At 41.8% G+C, this 18,269-nt stretch overlaps 1 protein-coding gene across 6 annotated transcripts in view; it reads right to left on the reverse strand.

The window, feature by feature from the left end:
• Positions 1-18,269, reverse strand: part of KCTD1 (potassium channel tetramerization domain containing 1) — a 98,113-nt gene that overhangs the window by 20,991 nt on the left and 58,853 nt on the right. For 4 of the 6 annotated variants that reach the window (XM_033062297.1, XM_033062257.2, XM_033062247.1 and 1 more), the window contains exon 2: positions 12,088-12,266. In XM_033062297.1, the coding sequence (XP_032918188.1) occupies positions 12,088-12,251 (164 nt within the window). In that variant the 5' untranslated portion in view covers positions 12,252-12,266. Of the gene's footprint in view, positions 1-12,087; positions 12,267-12,714; positions 12,799-17,617; positions 17,780-18,269 lie in introns of those variants that run through there. The other 2 variants (XM_033062277.1, XM_033062266.2) reach the window with 2 other exon arrangements.

Consider the following 18,269-nt stretch of genomic DNA (forward strand, 5'->3'; position numbering starts at 1 on the left):
GCTCTTCATCACTCCCAGGGTCATTCATGTTTATCATGTTTCCAGGATTTCATTAATAAACAAAAGGAAGAATGCCTCTGATTGAAGTACTTTGCATTTTAATAGGAAATAATAAACTGACCCACGTGGAAGCTAAACACAATTGAAATTTGCAGCCATAGCAGCTATTTCTATTTTCAAACCACTGCTTTATGCCTTGTAATGATAGCAGAGAGTAGCTACTTCCAAAGCATCTTTTTCATCCTTCATTTTGTTGAGCCTACCCAAGAGAGAAGCATGAAACATACCTGATTAGGGCTTTTATTTCTACTTCCCAAGAGGGGAATTAAATGCTCACCTAGAATCAGACCTCTGTGGTCTGGAGAGCAGCATCCATTCAGTTTTGGAGAGCTGCACCATTAATCCAAAGTGGAAGTGGGAAAGTGCAATTGTAGCTCTGCTGATGAGTTTATCGAGGTTAGCTACTAAGCAAGGGAAGGCCAGTATGAGAGGCATGGCCCAAGGCCCAGCTTTATGAGACAGCAATATTAGAAACTGGGAAAATGAGAATGCCTGATGAAAAGTGGAGCCTCAAAATACGCTTTAGCTACAGAAAAGCAGTAGTTTTTCTCCTTTCCCATAAGGTCTTCCAAAGGGGAAATAAGCAGGCAGCTATCCTACCTGCCACTGTTTTGCCAGCTTGTATCTCCCTAGAATAACATTTGCCACCACTTCCCTACTCATACACCTCCTTTGCACCACAACAATGGGCACTGGACTTTTCCTGTGGCAGCACAATGGAGCCAGTGTGGTTCCCTATGGCACTACTGCAGCAGAGCTGGAAGCTACCGTGAGCAGGGGTATCAAACACCCTCCTCATCAGGTTTTGAAAGGCCAGAGGGAAGATTATCACTCAGGGGAGCTTATACACACGAGAAGCTAGTAAAGTAAAACTAAACCTTAATATTCTGCAAAGGATAAGGACATTGTTTTTGAAAATGTTAGCAAGACACGAGAAAAACATATTTAAAAGTCAGCCACTGGCACATCAGGAGTCAATCATGCTGAGCAGTAAAATATTCAGAAAAAATGTAAGATGAATATAAATATAGCCCACACATTTGAAAAGTACACATTAACAGCCTTTCACATGCTTTATGTCAACTTCAGTCCTGTGCAGCTGTAGCCACAGCACTTGGAGAAAAAGCAAAACATCTAATTGTTTCAAACAAACATGAGCAGTTTCATGTGACAAGCTCCAAGTATAAAATGAAAAAAATATTCCTAAAACTCCCACATTATACTGCTAGTAAACTAGAATTTCATAGCAAAAGTGAATAAACAATAGCTTTTGAGGCTGGAGAAATTACCATCATGGTGTTATCTAATCTCTCCCCAGAAGTCAAGAATTATGACTAAACCCTTCCAACATAGATATAGCCTGAAATTCTATGTCAGAAGTATGTCCAATTGCATTTGGCAATCCTTAGCCAAGAGAGAGGCTGACTATAATTGGATGAATATTTGAAGTGCTTCATTATTCATGTAGGAAGGCTAGGTAAAAAGTGTTTTGTAGTCCCAAGACACTGGAGGGTGTGTGTTATTGGGTAATAACCAATTAGGAATGTTGACAGCACTCTGCCTTTGGGATCACCCTGGCCAACAAAGCACCTGGGTGTATGTTGTTGTGCAAAGGCACACACCCGCTGCCTACTGCTCAGTTTATTTAAGCTAGGCTTTCACCAAAGGAAATGGAGGACACCCCAAAGGATGTGTGTTTGACAGCTCAGTTACATTCAGAAATAGTGTTTCTTCGTTGTTCTGTCTTCCAAAAATACATCTTTTTTAACAGTATTTCTGAATTGCTGATGCTACTGGTTATTGAAAACAAATTCCAATTCTTCTGTTTTACTGCTTATAATCTACCAAAAGAGCAACATGTTTCCTACTTCCAGTAAGGAAACACTGATAGCAAAAGATCAGCTCCTACCCCTGTAATCAGGCAAAAAACTCCACTGCACCATTGTGAATACTTCAAACTCAGAACAACAGAAATCAATGATTTTCCTTTCATGCTAGTCTAAGAAAAACATATGATTCATTAATACAGGCATGCAAAAGATTTTTAAAACTCCAGCATTTAAAAACTAACAATCCCAACACTTGCTCACACGAACCAGAAATTCAACACCAATTCAGGTAATAATAGAGCAGTTCAACCCTATCACTACCTCCCACAACAAGGGCAGAATGGTATTGATGGTACAAACACTGATTTTTATTTGCTCCTTAATTTTCTTTATCGTTGTAATGGAAAAAAAAAAACAAACAAATAAAACCTGCAAATTTACATTCTCATTGAAAGCAAAGAAAATACTGTACAAGCTGCCCAACAGGACTTTCATACCACAAAAGAAACATTCAAAACTTTTCCTGAAAGATTTGCTTGTTTCAAACATGCAAAATTCAATATGTTATAAGGAGGAACATATCAGTTTTTCTGCAGCTCTCATTTTCTGGCTTGTATCATATTTAGCCTGTCCTGTGGCATTGAGAGTACTGCAGCATTTTCCCTGAAATCCCCCGAATGCCCCCCCAGCCTCTCCCCCATATATCACCAAGACGATGATGTTTTGATGAAGCATCCAGCACAGGCCCTCGAGATAATGGATTCAATGGGATACACTTAAAAGATCATTTTTCTCTTTTGTATTGACTGCTTGCACTGCTCTAAGACAGGAAGGGCTTTCATTTTTTATGTAAGCTGCAAGACCCCGAGGGTCCTCTAAACTGTTTAAGAGGGATCAATTTTCAGATGGGTGGAAGGGGCCCAGCAGACGGTCACGGTTTGGAGCGCCTTCTTCCCCTCGTATTGCCGGCAAGTTGGGGTGAACCTAAAACCAGCTCCCAGTCGAGCCACTCTCTGGCATGGCAGCGCTTCCCACTGTTTGGGATCTGTGGTTAGCACTCCAGCAGAACTATAATTTACAGTATGCATGGAACAAAATAGGAAAAAAAAGTTTCACAGAAGCAAAATAATCACGGGTTGACAGAGATAAACAGCAATAGCGCTGCTAAGCAAAGTAGGGCTTGGCGCTGCTGCAGCAGCAGGAAACCATTACCCCATGACACTGGTTTAATGCAGTGACATTGTTGCAATTACATCCAGGCAACCTAACAAAACAAATTCATTGTATGGCACAAAATATTTCCAATTCAACATTGCAACATTTATTTTTAAATTACAGAACAAAGAACAACTTTTGGGGTGTGGAAGGATATAATCCATCATTTGCTCTGAAGTGACACACTTATGGCAAATGCTGTATATTATAACTTTCTATGCCACAGTAAGCAACTACAAGCAATTTCTTAGGCAAGGAATGCAAAGGGTTTGGGTGTGGTTCTGTGAGATATTGCTTATCCCTCCATCTCCCTCTGTGTCAGCAGGGAGCCAAAGGCAAGCCACATGTTGCTGCACTGGGACTTCAATCACTCCTGTTTTACATGTGTCACACAGCTTGTGACAGCCTTTCACCTGCAGCACGCCTCACATGGAAAGAGTTTTTACCATTAAATACAGCCTGAACGGGAACATATATACAATTTTTAATTAAAAGGAATGAGATGGTAATAGGTCACTTAAAGAACAATTATGTCTACCATTTGATTGACAGGCTTTGCACATTTTATCATGAAAATCCCATTGCGGTCTAGGAGATAGAATTTATAAGCTGCTGAACTACTGAAGCAAACCCCATTGCATTTAACACTGCTCTGTCCGACTATCTCATCTTCTGAACAAAACCCTTGCATCTTTCTAATACTCTCCCCCTTTACTTCTTCTAGTCTTTTGCAAACAGAAAGTTTTTGATTCACGGAAACTGAATTGCCAGTGCTGCTTTTTTTTTATAAAATGCCTGTTCTGCAAAATGCAGCAGTGTGAAGAAATAGGAAAGATAGGTCTTCGGTAATTAGCTTGGGTACCAGACATGGCACAGCTGCGTTTGCTGGAAGCAGGAAAAACAAGTCCAGGTGGAGCGTCGCGCTGTATTGCTTTGAGCACCTGAGCTACCCAAGTGTGTACACACATGGTGCTGCACAGTGGAAGGACTGGATAGGAAAGTGACTGTGAGCCCACTGCTTTCCTAAAGGCATGTCCCTACAAAGCAACCCACAGGTAGCAGCTACAAGCTCAGCTTAAATGCTTTCAAACGGTTGCAGAAGCCCGTTGGTTCTCTGAAGCAGGCAGAAAGTGCCTGGAAAGTGCCTAGAAAAGTGCCCACATGAGCTGCACAGACAACTGTGCAGAAGAGTCCTACAGACCCAGGCTAATGAACACATCAAGGCTAGAAACAATTTATTTGATTACTGAGTTAAAGACTCAGTGAAAGAGATCAATGTGAATGAGTCTCAGAAGCATCCCTGAACTGATGGAACTAAGACCAAAAGCATCATCTGAGATATCTATAAAATACGCTGGCTGCTTATCTGCTCTAAGACAGCTCACTAATAACAAGAGCCAGAAAACCATACATGTGTGGGAGGAAAAGGACAAGCAAGCAAGCAGTGTGCTTTGATCTGGTCAGGTAAAGATCACTTGTGACCTCTGTGAGCTCTGACTCCTTCCAACAGAGATAGAAAGGTGTGCATGAAAAAGAAATGAAGACAAAGCAATGAGGGACTAGTTGATAGAAGTAGGGTCAATGCTCAGAGCAGAACAGGGACAAAAAAAAGATACTGGAAGGCAAGAGTCAAAGAGATATCAACATCTTGTATGGTGTAGACAAAGGCAAAAAAAAGGTTAAGAACAAAAAAACAAAAGGAGAATAAAGCTTGCCAGATGACACTTATCTGGTTATGATATTTGAATAAACTGCAGACCGGTTAAGTTAGAGGAAAAGTTCACATAACAGGAACTGGTGACATTCCCTTGGCCAACACAGCATTTGTGCCTTACTTGCATTAAAATGACTGCAGATAACCATTGAGTCCTGAGCAGTTTTCACCATTTCCTATGCAGCCTCTGCAAACACATCCCCAAATGGCAAGCTTACTTGTATACATGAAACCCAGCCAGAAGGTTGATCGTCACCAGAAAGAAGTAAGCCAGAAGTTGGAATCTATATCCTAAAGCTTCAAACACACCCAAGAGGTGGCCGGGTGTTGACGGCAAAACTGGAAGCCAAATGTTTGCTTCTGCAATTATGTATGTACTAGATGCCAATTTGCTTAGCAACTACATTGCAATTTATGAAAGACCAATGAAGTACAAACAGTTTATGTGGGAGAAGAATGAGAACCTTCTGCTAACATACTCCTTGCCATCAGGAACCTCTGTAAGTACAGCAAAAGGCAAAACAAACCACTGAACCTCACGGCTATGGCTCAAACCTGGGCTCTGTCAGAAGTGACCAATAAGCAGAATACTTCAGTGCCACCTCAGTTTCTAATGGGATTTTTCTTATTAGGTCAGCGAGACTCAGAGACTCAGAATATTGTTTTATCTTCCCAGGTATTGGTCAGGCAGAGTGAGAAATACTGCTTGGGTGCCTTCAGTCTAGCTTATGAAACCAAGCTATTGGGCAGAAATATACAAAAATTTTAAGGTTCCCATCCACTGAGGATTCCAGGTGGCCTTTGCAATCAAATGATTTCTCAAAGGACAGACCCTTAACCTACTTGACAGCCTCTGCTGGACTTACAGGTTGATCCAACCCCTACAAACCCACATGAGCCAACTGGCAAAGGAATCTACACTGATGATATGGCTATGGATTTTCTTCTCTCCCCTCAAGAAAAATGATTGTTACTTCTGAAGATTACTAGCCTCAGGAATAAGGAGCTGAAGTCTTTAGTTTTCTAACACTTCTGGATGTAGACACTTATTCCTCTGAACATATTTCCTTATACACTGTCATAGCCAGGCAGCCAGAGACAAGCATGGCATGAACCCCTGTAGCATCAAGTCTGCACATCTACTTTCTCTGGCTCTGTACATGTGCAAAGAGCTCTTCATCAATCCACTATCTTGATTTTACTGTCATTTTAAACATTTGAGTGCAAAAGCATTGAACAAGTACAGGACCCTGCTTTTTACCCTCCAAGTAAATACATATAAGCCCACTTTTACTGGTGTTTTGTGGCCCCTTTCAGTGATGACTCACCACCAGTTACTGACCACATGATGTGAGAACCTGCTAATCTGAGGGTGCTATTTCTTTCACCAGTCACCAGCCACAAGCAACAGCAGCAACTTGCTGATCTTGCAAGTTAAACATATTACAGGACTACAATTTGAAAAATATTTACTTCTATAGAGGCAACAGTGATGACTGACCTGTGGTGATCATTAATTGAGGCAAAATGAGGTCAATATATACCCTAAGTTCAATATACATACCTAGAGCTACAATTAATCTTTGTTCAGCCAGGACCAGAAAATACCCCTCTGAGCTCTTTATTGACAGATGTGTGTTGCAAGAGAGTTCTCTTTAAAATATCAGTTGTGTAGATTCTCCTAATTTCTTTAAATAGGGATAAAGTAAAGTATCACTCATAGTTCTGTTTCTATTTTCTTTCCAAATCTGTATATGTGGTTACACTGACCAACACAACTGTACTGCCTGACTGTGTTGGGTCAGGTACTCATGAATCAACAGTTAATTTTTAATTTTTTTTTAATACATGTTACTGATGATAACAATATCATCAACCTCTATCTCAGTTACTGGATCCATAAATATTTATGCTTAGAGATAGTAATCTTTTGCACTTTCAATCATCGTCCCAAAGCACTCTACAAATTGCTTTTTTGTTAACCTTGGTAGGAAGCAAGCAAAGCTCAAAGTTAAATCAGTTATCTTGGGTCACAGAACAGGTCAGTGAGAGTCAATGCATTTCCCTACCCCAAGCTCTCACTTTTCCTTGCCACAAGACCATGCAGCAATCAAATGATGAAATATAAAAGGTGAATAACGAGATGAGTAAGACAGGATAGATAACAAAGACTGAACTGACCCTCTGCCAACTTCTGCCTATTTCCCTCCTACCAGGAATGCTACAAAACATTAGAAAACTGTAATCTGGACCATTCATGCTACTACAGCAGACAAAGCTGGTTACAGCAATACTGAAAACTTTCACAGAAGTTTGCTGTTGATGTTGCCACTCTAGAAAGATACAGATAGAGATGTACCTCTCAGGAAGATAAATCCAAATAAGGAGCGTGGAAATAAAGACAAATTAACCCCCACTCCCCAAATATTTCCTTAAAAAACTCAAATCACCAAAGGCTCATTAGTTAGAAAATGTTGTATTCCTCCAAGTTTAGCATAACTTAGAGCAGTTTGAGAATTTCCTACTCACTTTCCAAGGTGAGTAGGAAAGTTGTGACAGGGTTTCTCTCACGGAGGTGTTACAGAGGGAGGCCTATGCCAAGCACACCCTCACTTCAGCAGGTCTCTTGTCAAGACAGAAGCCTCCAGCATGGTGCTGCAATTTGCTGGAGTTTGAACTAAGGGCCATGTCAGTTTGTTTTGGACCTTGGGACTGATAACAGAAACTGCCAGAGCTCTGAAACAGGCAAGCAGTGCTGCCTGATTCACAGCACCTCCTTGGAAGTCTACCTACACAACTTAAGTCTTTCTTGCAAACTGTCAAAAAAGGCCAAGGACAGTCTGGGCACTCTCTTAAGTAATTCTGTGCTCTTGATGCAAAAGAAACCCTTACCAATAAAAAAAAAATAAAAAATGCCAGTGTCCTAACTGGATCCAAGTGTGTGAAATTTAATTTCCCTGAGGGTTGAGAGTGAAGATTGGGTAAGAAAACTGGGACACGAATGGATTGGTTCATATGAAAACCTGAAATAGCCCTGGGCTGAAATTTGGACGGATTGTGAAATAGTGTATAAGAAGAATCCATCTTCATATGCAGGGAGTAACTCAAGATGGGAGATGTAGCAACACAAATAGAATCAAAAGGTGCTACAAAGCTATATACAAGGTTTAAAGTGAATTTTTCCCATTCTGTTGTGGGAATATAGGATGTGGCAATCCAATGCCATGGTGTTATGCAAATATTTGTATCAGATGACTTGGACAGAACTAATTAGAAGTTCAGATGCTTTGAACATATGAGATAGACAGCACTGCTGATATTGCTGATATCAGAGATATCAGACAGCTAATGCTTGCATGATCAAAGTTAAACATCCTCCCATTTAGCTCCAATATTCAGTTGAGGTTGTCTTAGCCTGGTACACAATAACTTTTGGTAGATGCCACGCAGACAGCATTAAGGCTGAGAGATGCAGGAATGCCGACTCCAAGCAAAAGAGTTCAATCCTACTGCAAGATGATAAGGCACTGGAAGGAGAGTAGGTTGCTTGGGTTAAAGTGTCAGAGCTAACCAGCCAGTGCTTCCTCTCCTCACAATCATAAAACCTAACACCTCAACTCATTCTCCTCATACTTTCTGGTGACCACAGGGAACAATGACACTGCATGCACGTGTCTGAGCTCTCGGGGGAGAAAGGCTCTTTTAGCAGACCCTCATCTTGGATCCACCTTTTCTGGAATAATTTGTTTTTCCTGGGCAGTGGAACAAGAACAATTTTTAAAAAAATCTTTATTTGCAAAAACCAAGCAATTTTTAAAAAATTGTACACCCAAGTCTTTAACAGATAGCTCTCTGTTGCCAGATACCAACCTGAAGATCTGGTAACTTCAAGTAAAACAAAGATTGTTCAATCTACGCAGGAGTGAAAGCACCAAGGTCCACAGTCTTGGTGGAGAGAGCTACATAGAAGGACACCTGCTCCCTCCTCAGACTTTAAAAGAAAATTGCTATTTATTTCAGCATAGACATCTTACATTAGGTCTTCTTGGTAGACAGGCTGATTCAAACTGCCGCTTCCTGAAGCCTAAGTCTGGCAAATTGTGTTAATGAGCTTCATGAGACCATGTTTGAGGTATGGTCTCACTGTTTTCTTGGAAGAAACTGAAGCCTGTTGATGAACTAAAGGGGATTTTCCTTGTGGAAACAACAGGTTATCCCTAATCTAGATTATAACTGGGCTCTACAAAATGATATGGTACTAGATTTTAAAGTTCATTTTTGAAGGCTTTTTAAAGCATTATTTTAGCTTCAGAATTTATAATTCTAGGATTACTCAATTCAAACCATCTATTAGATAAGCTGCTTGTCTGTCAGATTGCTTCACTGAATCAGCTTTTGCCCCAAACCCAGATCAGTTCTGATTCTTTGGCTTCTTCAAGCACAAGAGCATTTTTAGAGAAACCCACAATGGTCTTTCCAAATCAAAGGGTGGAGATCCAGCAACAGTAGCAAGACACTTTTACAGTCACACTAACGTTTCTTTGGAGGAATGAATAGATATCTGTCAGTAGGCATTTTACATGTCAAGGCACAAACCAGGTTGGGGAATCTAACACAAGTATTATGGAAAATGATCCCTTCAAGCTACAAGTCTTTACCTGATATAATTTAAGGAACTCTTTTTTAAAGAACTCTTTCCAACTCATACTCTACTGCCCAAGAAGAAGAAAACAGCGAGGTACAAGAAGAGATGTTCTTGACCCCAAAAGGAGAAGGAAGAGTACACTTGTTCCAAAGCAGAGACTGCTCTATCAGAATAGGTCTCCCTCACACCAGCAAGTCAGATTGTCTCCAAAGCTGCTGGTTTGAATATCACCCTTTCAATCTCACAAAGAAAGATGACTCTGGTACCTGGCCCACAGATGAAAGGTTCATTTTAGGCTTCTGGCCCTTAGACTACATGTAATATGAGTCAGAAACCTAATGACTTTCGTGTCTCAACCTGTTACATGCTGGAGCCTGCAACTGATGCCTTGACTCATCCCTGGAGCACTGCTCTTTCAGGCAAGATAATCAAGACCTTATTTTTCATAGAAAATACTTCATGTAACAGTAAGTCTCAGGAGGTTTCAACTGGCCCAAAAATATCAATGAGACCTTCCTTAGTTTTGATATCATTCACACATATCATTGGAAGAAAAAACCATATAAGCAATGTTGACAAAAACCTTGTGCCACAGTTGAGTAACAGTGTTAGAGTCTAGCTAGATATAAACTGACCAGGTCAGGTTCAAAGAAACAATTTGTATTAATGTCCAAATATTCCTGGATAATTTTTACCTAGCACTCACTCTATATAAATATGTATAGATATATATATCCCAACCCTCCATGGGGAAAAAGCCTGATGCCAAAATCTCAGACAAAACCCAAACAACTATATCATGATTACTGGCATACTGTTTCATGCCATTGTCTTGACATTCAAACGAGCTTAATAATTGCTCTTTTGAAGCTGCTAATGTTAAAAAAACTTCTCAAGTTCTGGAAGTGGCTGGGAATTCCAGGTTCTAACAGCTATGCTGGAAATATTCACTCATCAAGAGGTTCAAAAGACACTGTCAGAACTGAAACACAAACACATGTCAGAACGACTTGAAACAGAATGACTATAACTCAGAGTTTGGGTTTTCTTTAAATTATGTTTGAAGAGCTTTTAAAATGTTTAATTTATTAAACAGGCTTTGATACTACAGGCATAGCTTTCACTTTCAAGTGCTGCAATAGCTCAGCTGAGCACAGAATATATTAAGCTTAAATTCCACTGCCACCATACACATTTTTGAATGACATTTTCGTGTTTCTTCACTTGAAGTAATATACTTTCTCTGTGAATTTGACATGAAAACAGAAGCATCAGCCTCTCACTCTGCATACCCAAGTGTAAGACACCATCACCGCTTCAACTACCAAAAAACCCACTAAGCAATCACAACTACTAGGACCTAAACACAAGCAGCTTCTAAAAAAACCCCAAAAGAACAGATTTGGTTTTTGGAAAACAGTTCTAGTTTTCTCAGACATTACTTCAATCTCTCCTGGCAGACCAGGCTTTGGCATGGCTTCTTTTGCTCCCCTCTGCTGGGCCTTCCTTGAGGAGGCTGTCATAAGGAAGGCCATGTGCCTCGCTGTATGCACAGTTTTCTTCCTCCAGCCCTGTCAGGAGCACTACCTCAGTCCACCCAACACTGTGAGCTGATGATGCAGTGTATGATCAAGTGAAACCCAGGCTTTGAACGAAGTCACATCCCATGAAGTGTGCTTTGTGCCCTTTGAAAAGGCAAGTCAGAGCTGTGGGACCAAGAAACTGAAAATCTCCCCCCTCAGACTTGAGAGAACACAATGGGAACACTGCCTTCCCTCTAGAGCAGGACTGGGTGGTGAAGGGCAAGGTATAGATCTATACAATGGACACAATGAATTCCTGCTGTCTCATAACCAACCCTTAGAACTACAGCACCACTACACTGCTTGTGTGCCAGCACCACCAGGTAATGCCCACACACACAGTTAAATACACTCCTGATTTCTTAGAGATGCACTCTTGTTTTATCTGCTCTACAGGCACCGTTTGCTCACACACACAGCAGTTCTCTGACTGCGTAACACCAGTGAGCTACCAGAGTCACAAATGCTTCGTTCAAAAGGTATGCGAGAGTTAAGAGCCTAATTATTTGAAAAGTCCTAAGATTCTACAAAAAGTATTCAGTTAATACTGTCCTATAGTTTGTTTCGTTCATCCTTGCCTTTGCCACCAGTGACACATCCGAGATGGTGTGCTGACACTACAGGAGAGTGGTTACTGTTCCAAAAGAAACAAAACAAATACGCCAAGACCCCACCTTTGGGCTTAAATGCAATATCACTACAGTTTTTGCATGTAACAAACCACAGCATGGGTGCCCTGGCATAAACCCCAGGATCCTAGATAGTAGAAAGTAAGTGCTCTTTTCTATCAGCTTTGTTTTAGTACCCACACATCAGGATTTGCAGAAGTGCCATTTGTCAGAAACACAGTGGAGCAGGGAAAGAAAAGTAAGTCTCTAACTGCCTACTAACAAAGAAACCTAATTTAATTTTGAAACAAAAGGAGCTAAATTCATCATTCTGAAACAGCCCCAGGACGTCCAAGCGCAAAAATGAAGAAAAGGAAGAAAAGGAAGAAAAGGAATTTGCCAAAGACATGCAGAAGAAGCTTTTTAAAGTTACCTGGAATCGGGGTATTTTGTAAGCGTGGCCAAGCTGCTGGTATACATGTGCCCACCCACATCAATGTGAACTGGTGCGTTGGATTTTGTGAGCTGTGCTGGAGTGGGGATGCCTTGATTGTTCAATGGAGATGCAGGGGATCTAGTGATCAGAGGTCTTGACATATTGGGCCGACTGTCCTGTGAAAAGATAGACCTGGGTTAATGATCTCCTGAAAAACCTTACTGAAACCTCCAGTCTTGAATCGATAGGACTGTCTCATAGTCTCATATTATGACTTTTATCTTGGTAAAGCACAGACAAATATTCGGCAGTTTTTGAAATGAATCCAACTCCAAGAGTTTGAAACGGCTACATTTTAAATAAGTGGGGCAAACCGCACTGATAAAATCCACAAAGAAACCACGTTCAATAAAACAAGTTTTTCCTGAACACTACCCGCGACAGTCAATCCATACCAACAAAAAGGGTCATTCTCATTTTTAAGAGTTGATGAAAGCACTGACAGAAAGAGATACAGACAAAAAGGCTGAGAACAGTATATTTCGTAATTAAGACCCCAGGTAGACTTTCTGCTCCTTCCCAAGCCCTCCGTGACTGCCGTACCACCAGAACAGAAATACAAACCCTCAACTCCTCCATCCTGCACACTCTTCTCTGGAACTCCCAATTCACATAGCACAGGAACAGAAGCAGAAACACCTGGACTAGTCAACTGCTCATGGGCTGCAGACCACTGGACATCGACAGCCTTTGAGAAAGACATTTTCCATTTAAGAGTCAGGCGTCCGGCGCCAGCTGCCCCCGCGTGCGGCGCACAGGCTGCGGTGCCGCGGCTCGGCGGGGCTGGCGGGAGCGGAGCGGGAGCCGAGGCTGCGCCGGCAGAGCCAACTTTGAGTCACGGAGGGAGCGCTGCGCCCGCACGGAGCGAGCCGCGGGTGGGGCAGGGCAGGGCAGGGCGCTGAGCTGCAGCCAGCGAGGCAGGCGGCGGGCTAAGGTGGGGATTAAAATAGAAATGCATCCGAGAGCGCTCGAGAGACAGCCCCGCTTTCGACTGGAGGACAGCTCCGCGCGGGGTGGAATCTTATAGGGATGCCCTGAGAACTAAAAGCCCTTGCAAATGACCGAGTTTTACATTTAAAAGGTAAGCAAAGCAGCGAGAAGTCAGATACACTTCATCACAAAACTCCCTTTGTTCTTTCCACACTGTCTTTGGGCTGCACGAAGTAATGGATTCCTTGTAAACATCAGCAAAACCTCAGCCATGAGAGAGTTACGGGGCGCTCGGACTAGCAGAGCCCTCTCCGCCGCCAAAAGCAGCATTCCTCCGTTTTTCATGGCTCTTAAAAGGCTCAAACCATAAAGGCAACGTGAGCCAGGTAATCGTCTGGCTGAAATGATTTACAGGCCAACGTTGCACAATAAATCCGAGTAATATGTAACAAAAGGCATCTATAAACCACAAGGTACTTAACTAATTTTCTTTCAAACCCAAAAGCAAGCTTAGGTCCAATACTGATAAAAACTAAGGGAATGAAGAAAAACATCTAGTTTAGCTTTTGGGGGGGGGAAGGGTTGGGTTTCTTCTCTTTCTTTATAAGCAGAAGTTAATATAAATCTGCAGAAATACCAGGCTTAATCACTACAATTGCTGGAGGAGGTGCCTGCAGCGCAAAGAAGACAAGTCCAGACAAAATAAGGTACACACGCTATGCAAAACTAATGTCTGCTACAAATGCTATGTGGTACAACCACCACCCAAGATGCTACTGATCTGCAGAGCAGTATTTAGTAAAATAATGAAGAAAAAATCAAAAACAACGACTACAAAGGTGAAAGTAAGAATTCAAGGACTGATACAAACTGGGGGTGAGGGGAGCATGTGCTGGACGATTAGCAGGAGGAAAGCAGCAGGTCTGAGAAACCCATTTCAGTGCTTAAAAGCAGACAAACAGTTTGGCAAAAACAAAGATAAAATTATCAATGGAAGTTGAGACTAAAAAGAAAAACAAATTCTGTAACTTGTATGAGATGGACACCCACATGTCCCTTCACAGGATCCTCTCTGGCAGAAAGAAAACATAGCTGTCTTGCAATTTAGCACCGTGCAGCACCACCTAGTCTGTCATAGTTTTTCAATTGGACACATTCTCCTGTATACCCTGCCTGGGGCTGCTCGAGAGAAAATGAACAGATTTGCAGGGTTAATATTGTAGTTAGGCTGGAACCTCATTCAGTGTAGCTGTGATAGCACTGGCTGCACAAAACAGCAGAAGAATGTGTAATATAAACATCACTGCCAGGATGGGAGATAGGGTGGGGGACCATGAGCATTTTAAAAGGCAGAATCCACAAAATATAAGAAAAGGGAACCAGTTTCCAAACCCAAGTCATAACCAAGCTGCTGTTTACACAGTTTCCTGACTAAAACTCCCAAGAAATAAAAATGCTTTACAGTAAAACCTTTTGCTCTTTTATTTCACCCTTCTCCTATTCAACATTTCCTCTTCAAGTTACCTGTGTTTATTGTGTTTCATGGAACAAAGTCCTTCTTCTCAATGGCTGATATTTAAGCTCAACAATGCTAACCTTGCTTCAGTCCTAGCCCACAAAGCACATGTCCCTGCACAAAAACAGTTCGGTACCATTTTGGAGACACTTTGAAATGAGGCAAGTGCATTTCTACTGCAGTTGTCCCAGAGAAACTAAAGCAGAAATGGGATTCAGAGAAGCAGAATCCCATTTTTTTTTAATGTGGCACTGTCAGAACGCAGAAGATCACCATCCAATAGGTACAGCATTTAACAGATCAGAGTTATACAACTGCATTTCTTAAATAACTGTATTGTCCAGCTATGGAAAGGACAACACAGGGGCAAACAGTTCCTGAAGAAATACATTGCTTGTGTTGGATTATTGCAAACATGGAAGTGAACAAGCTTTGGTAAAAAGTAGCTAAAACAAGGCACTGCTGGTAAGCTAACCTTGTACCACCTAATGTGATTACAAATACAATTCCTTAGCAAGAATTACAGGTGGAGAGAAGAGAAACTAAACTCAGCGAGCTCCAGCAAGCTATCTGGAAGACCTGACAACAAAAAGAATCAAAAAGCTCTTCAGAAGCCTTTCTTGGTGTCAGGCAGGTGAGACATGAACCCAGGAACAGGTTCAGAGCTCAGCCATGGTTGTTCCCACAAAGGAGATCACAGAGGTTGTTGTCTGCCTTGGGAACTGCTACAGCTTTGCTCTTGAGGGGGGCACAAAGCGTGGCCACAACCTGCACTGGCTGGATGAGCAGTGACCCTCCTGACCTGTCAACAGTCTGACCCTTCATAGCTTTCTTTCTCAAACATTTTACTATTTATCTACACATAAAATTAAGTAAGAACAGAAAATACAGTTTTATAACAATTCCATGAACCAGAATACTTCAAATGCCCCATAAAGCATGTATAATTTTTAATATACAGATGATTTCCCCTCACTCCAACAACTTTTCATAAAAATTAGTTCCCACTTTGACTCAGAATCAGTGTATGACTGAAACTGTGCAATCAAAAGTGCCAAAATCTGTGTGCTAGGCAGGCTAAAGGCATTTAGGTTGTCTAAAACTTTTCAGTTTTGGTTCAGCACACAAAAGCACTGCTCTTAAAGGAGTCTGGAGCTCCTTGCTGATATTTGAAGGAGTCTTTTCACATGAAGTAGCTCATAGGCACAGGTCTTTAGAGTATATCTGAACCTGCTTCACATTTTTTGCTCTAGGCAAGCCCTCCTGTAGCCTCAGCAAAAGCAGCCCTGCCTTAACTACTCTGCCTAGGATTTACAAAAATATGTATCATTTAGAAGTCTTCCTACCAAAGGGAGCCAAGGATCATGGAGAAGTGCTCACAAATCCCTTCTCCTCTCCCTGCCTTTTCTTCTATACCATCTTCTCCCCAACTCCACTCCAAAAAAATTGCTAAAGAATAAGCCTTTACACCTGGGTTGAAAAAAACCCACGGTAGCTGCAGGGTTGAGATGTGCACTCACGCAACTTGTCTACCACAACAATAACACAGGAACCATGTCAATGTTCTGGTAGCAAGTGGAAGGCATAGGAGATATCTGAAGAACATGAGTCATTACAATGTGCTAAGTGTACAAAAATCAAAGAGATGGGAGGCTTACTCCTCCCCTCAAAATATTAGCACTGGTGTCCTAAGCATTATTCATTCACACTCTGTGGTCTTGAGTAAAATCATCTTGGTTCCCTTCTTAAGACAGAAGGCCTGACAAAAACCATGCCACTATAAGACAACCCAAGCTCAGGTACAGAAGGACCGGCCTTCAAGTACAAACTATGTGCTTGACTCACTGGACTGTGAGGATCATTCCAGTTTGCAGGTCAAGACACTGCTGGCTGGAATTATTTTAGGCAATGTCTTCCCTGTAAGCCAGCCCAGCTCAAGCAGAAGTGTATATGCTTCTCAGTAGCATATATACTCCCTGTCAAAGCCCCAGCATTTATTACTGCTGAGAAACTCAAATTTACACATTTCTAACTCCCTTGTATTTTTGGGGAGGAGGTGAGGGCAAGCTTGTCATATCTGTTCTGGACATTAGAACAAATAACCATGCAGTAGTTTATTCTAAAGTATCAAATCAGTCTGTGTTCATTGTTCTTTTTTCACAACACAGAGATATGAGACAGATGCTTCTCCTCACAAAAGCTTGGTGCCCAGAAACAAGTGGAAACAGCAGTTAACACATCCACATCAGCCACCTCCAGCAGAAGAGTCTGAACACATATATCCCACTGTTTAGGGAACGAATACAAACAGCAAACAAACTTCAGAAGCTGGCATCAAATCCCTTTTCCTCCAGTACAGAGCAGAAATCACTCAAGTGTCAGGGACATCTGTGTGCCTGCACTCTGAAATAAACAGCAGGCTGATGCTCTGGGGTGCTTGTGGGATGGGGGAAAGTGCAGCTCAAGAACCTCATCCAAACCAGGAACATTAGGATTGCTCTAGAATTTGGCTTCTGCACAAGTGTCCCCATTTTGAAGATGCACTTTTTCAAAACAAACATTTCATTAAAGATTAAAAAAATAATCATGATCATGTCTCACCACAATGCTTAAACAAGTATCCCCCCACTTTTTTGAATTCAGCAAAAAGAGTTGCCACAACAAAGAGGCTGGAGAAAGCATTTATTCAACATAAACAGTATCAGTATAGTACAAACAGCACTTCTGGAAGGTGTAGCAAGTAGACAGAGATACAAAGCTATGTGTCCAAGAAACCCAGGAGCTTATCCTGCTGGAAGGGGAAAATCCCACCCTGGGTACCTCTATGGGCTGCTGATGTCCTCACACCAAATTCTCTGGCTGTGGCTCTGGTACTCAGCATCCATAGATGATACCAAACTGTGCTGGCCCCTCAGACAGAGCCCTGCAAGGTGGTCAAAGATGACCATGTGCACCACAAAGAGCATGCAAACTGCATTTTGATCTCAAGATGTGCATGCCATCATGGTGCTTTCTCTTCACCTTCATTCTGAAGAGTCCAGAAGGACAAAGAAATTGCTCAGATCTTTGTCAAAAAGTCTTTACATGTAAGCACATCCATCCTTTTCTTCTGCTTCTTCACCCTGACACCAATGGTCGGTAGCTCCCTGAGGACATGGTTGGGCTTTACTGCTGCCACTGGGTCTGCAAAACAAAGAAACAGCCCATTGTTTTCCCCAGCAAAAATATGCCAATTGCACTGTCATGTTTTGCCTTTCATCAATATAATCCAACTGCCCTTTCTCTCACAGCTGCAAGGTTTGGGATTGCTGACTCTGAACATTAGGAATTATGTTTATAAGGCAAAACTCCAGAACAATTGTGTTTGAGCGTCACACGAGAAATGGGCCCAAAACACAATCAGCTGCAATTCAATGCCACAGTAAGTTAAGACACCAGGTCCACTGAGACTCAATAGTAGTACTAGATTTATTATTCTAAATCTCTAAAGCTTCATTTAAAATCCTGAATGTCTGTCAACATACGAGAGAAGGTCAAATGATGCTATGCAAGACTGTCAAATACAATGGAGAGCTTGAGAAGCATGAAGGTTTTCTGGATATGCTGAGCCACCAAACTGCAGAAGATCTACTATGCCAAGCAGCTGCTCACCCCTCACACCACAAGTGCCATG

Source organism: Catharus ustulatus, chromosome 1 (genome assembly GCF_009819885.2).
Source record: "Catharus ustulatus isolate bCatUst1 chromosome 1, bCatUst1.pri.v2, whole genome shotgun sequence".
Lineage (NCBI taxonomy): Eukaryota > Metazoa > Chordata > Aves > Passeriformes > Turdidae > Catharus > Catharus ustulatus.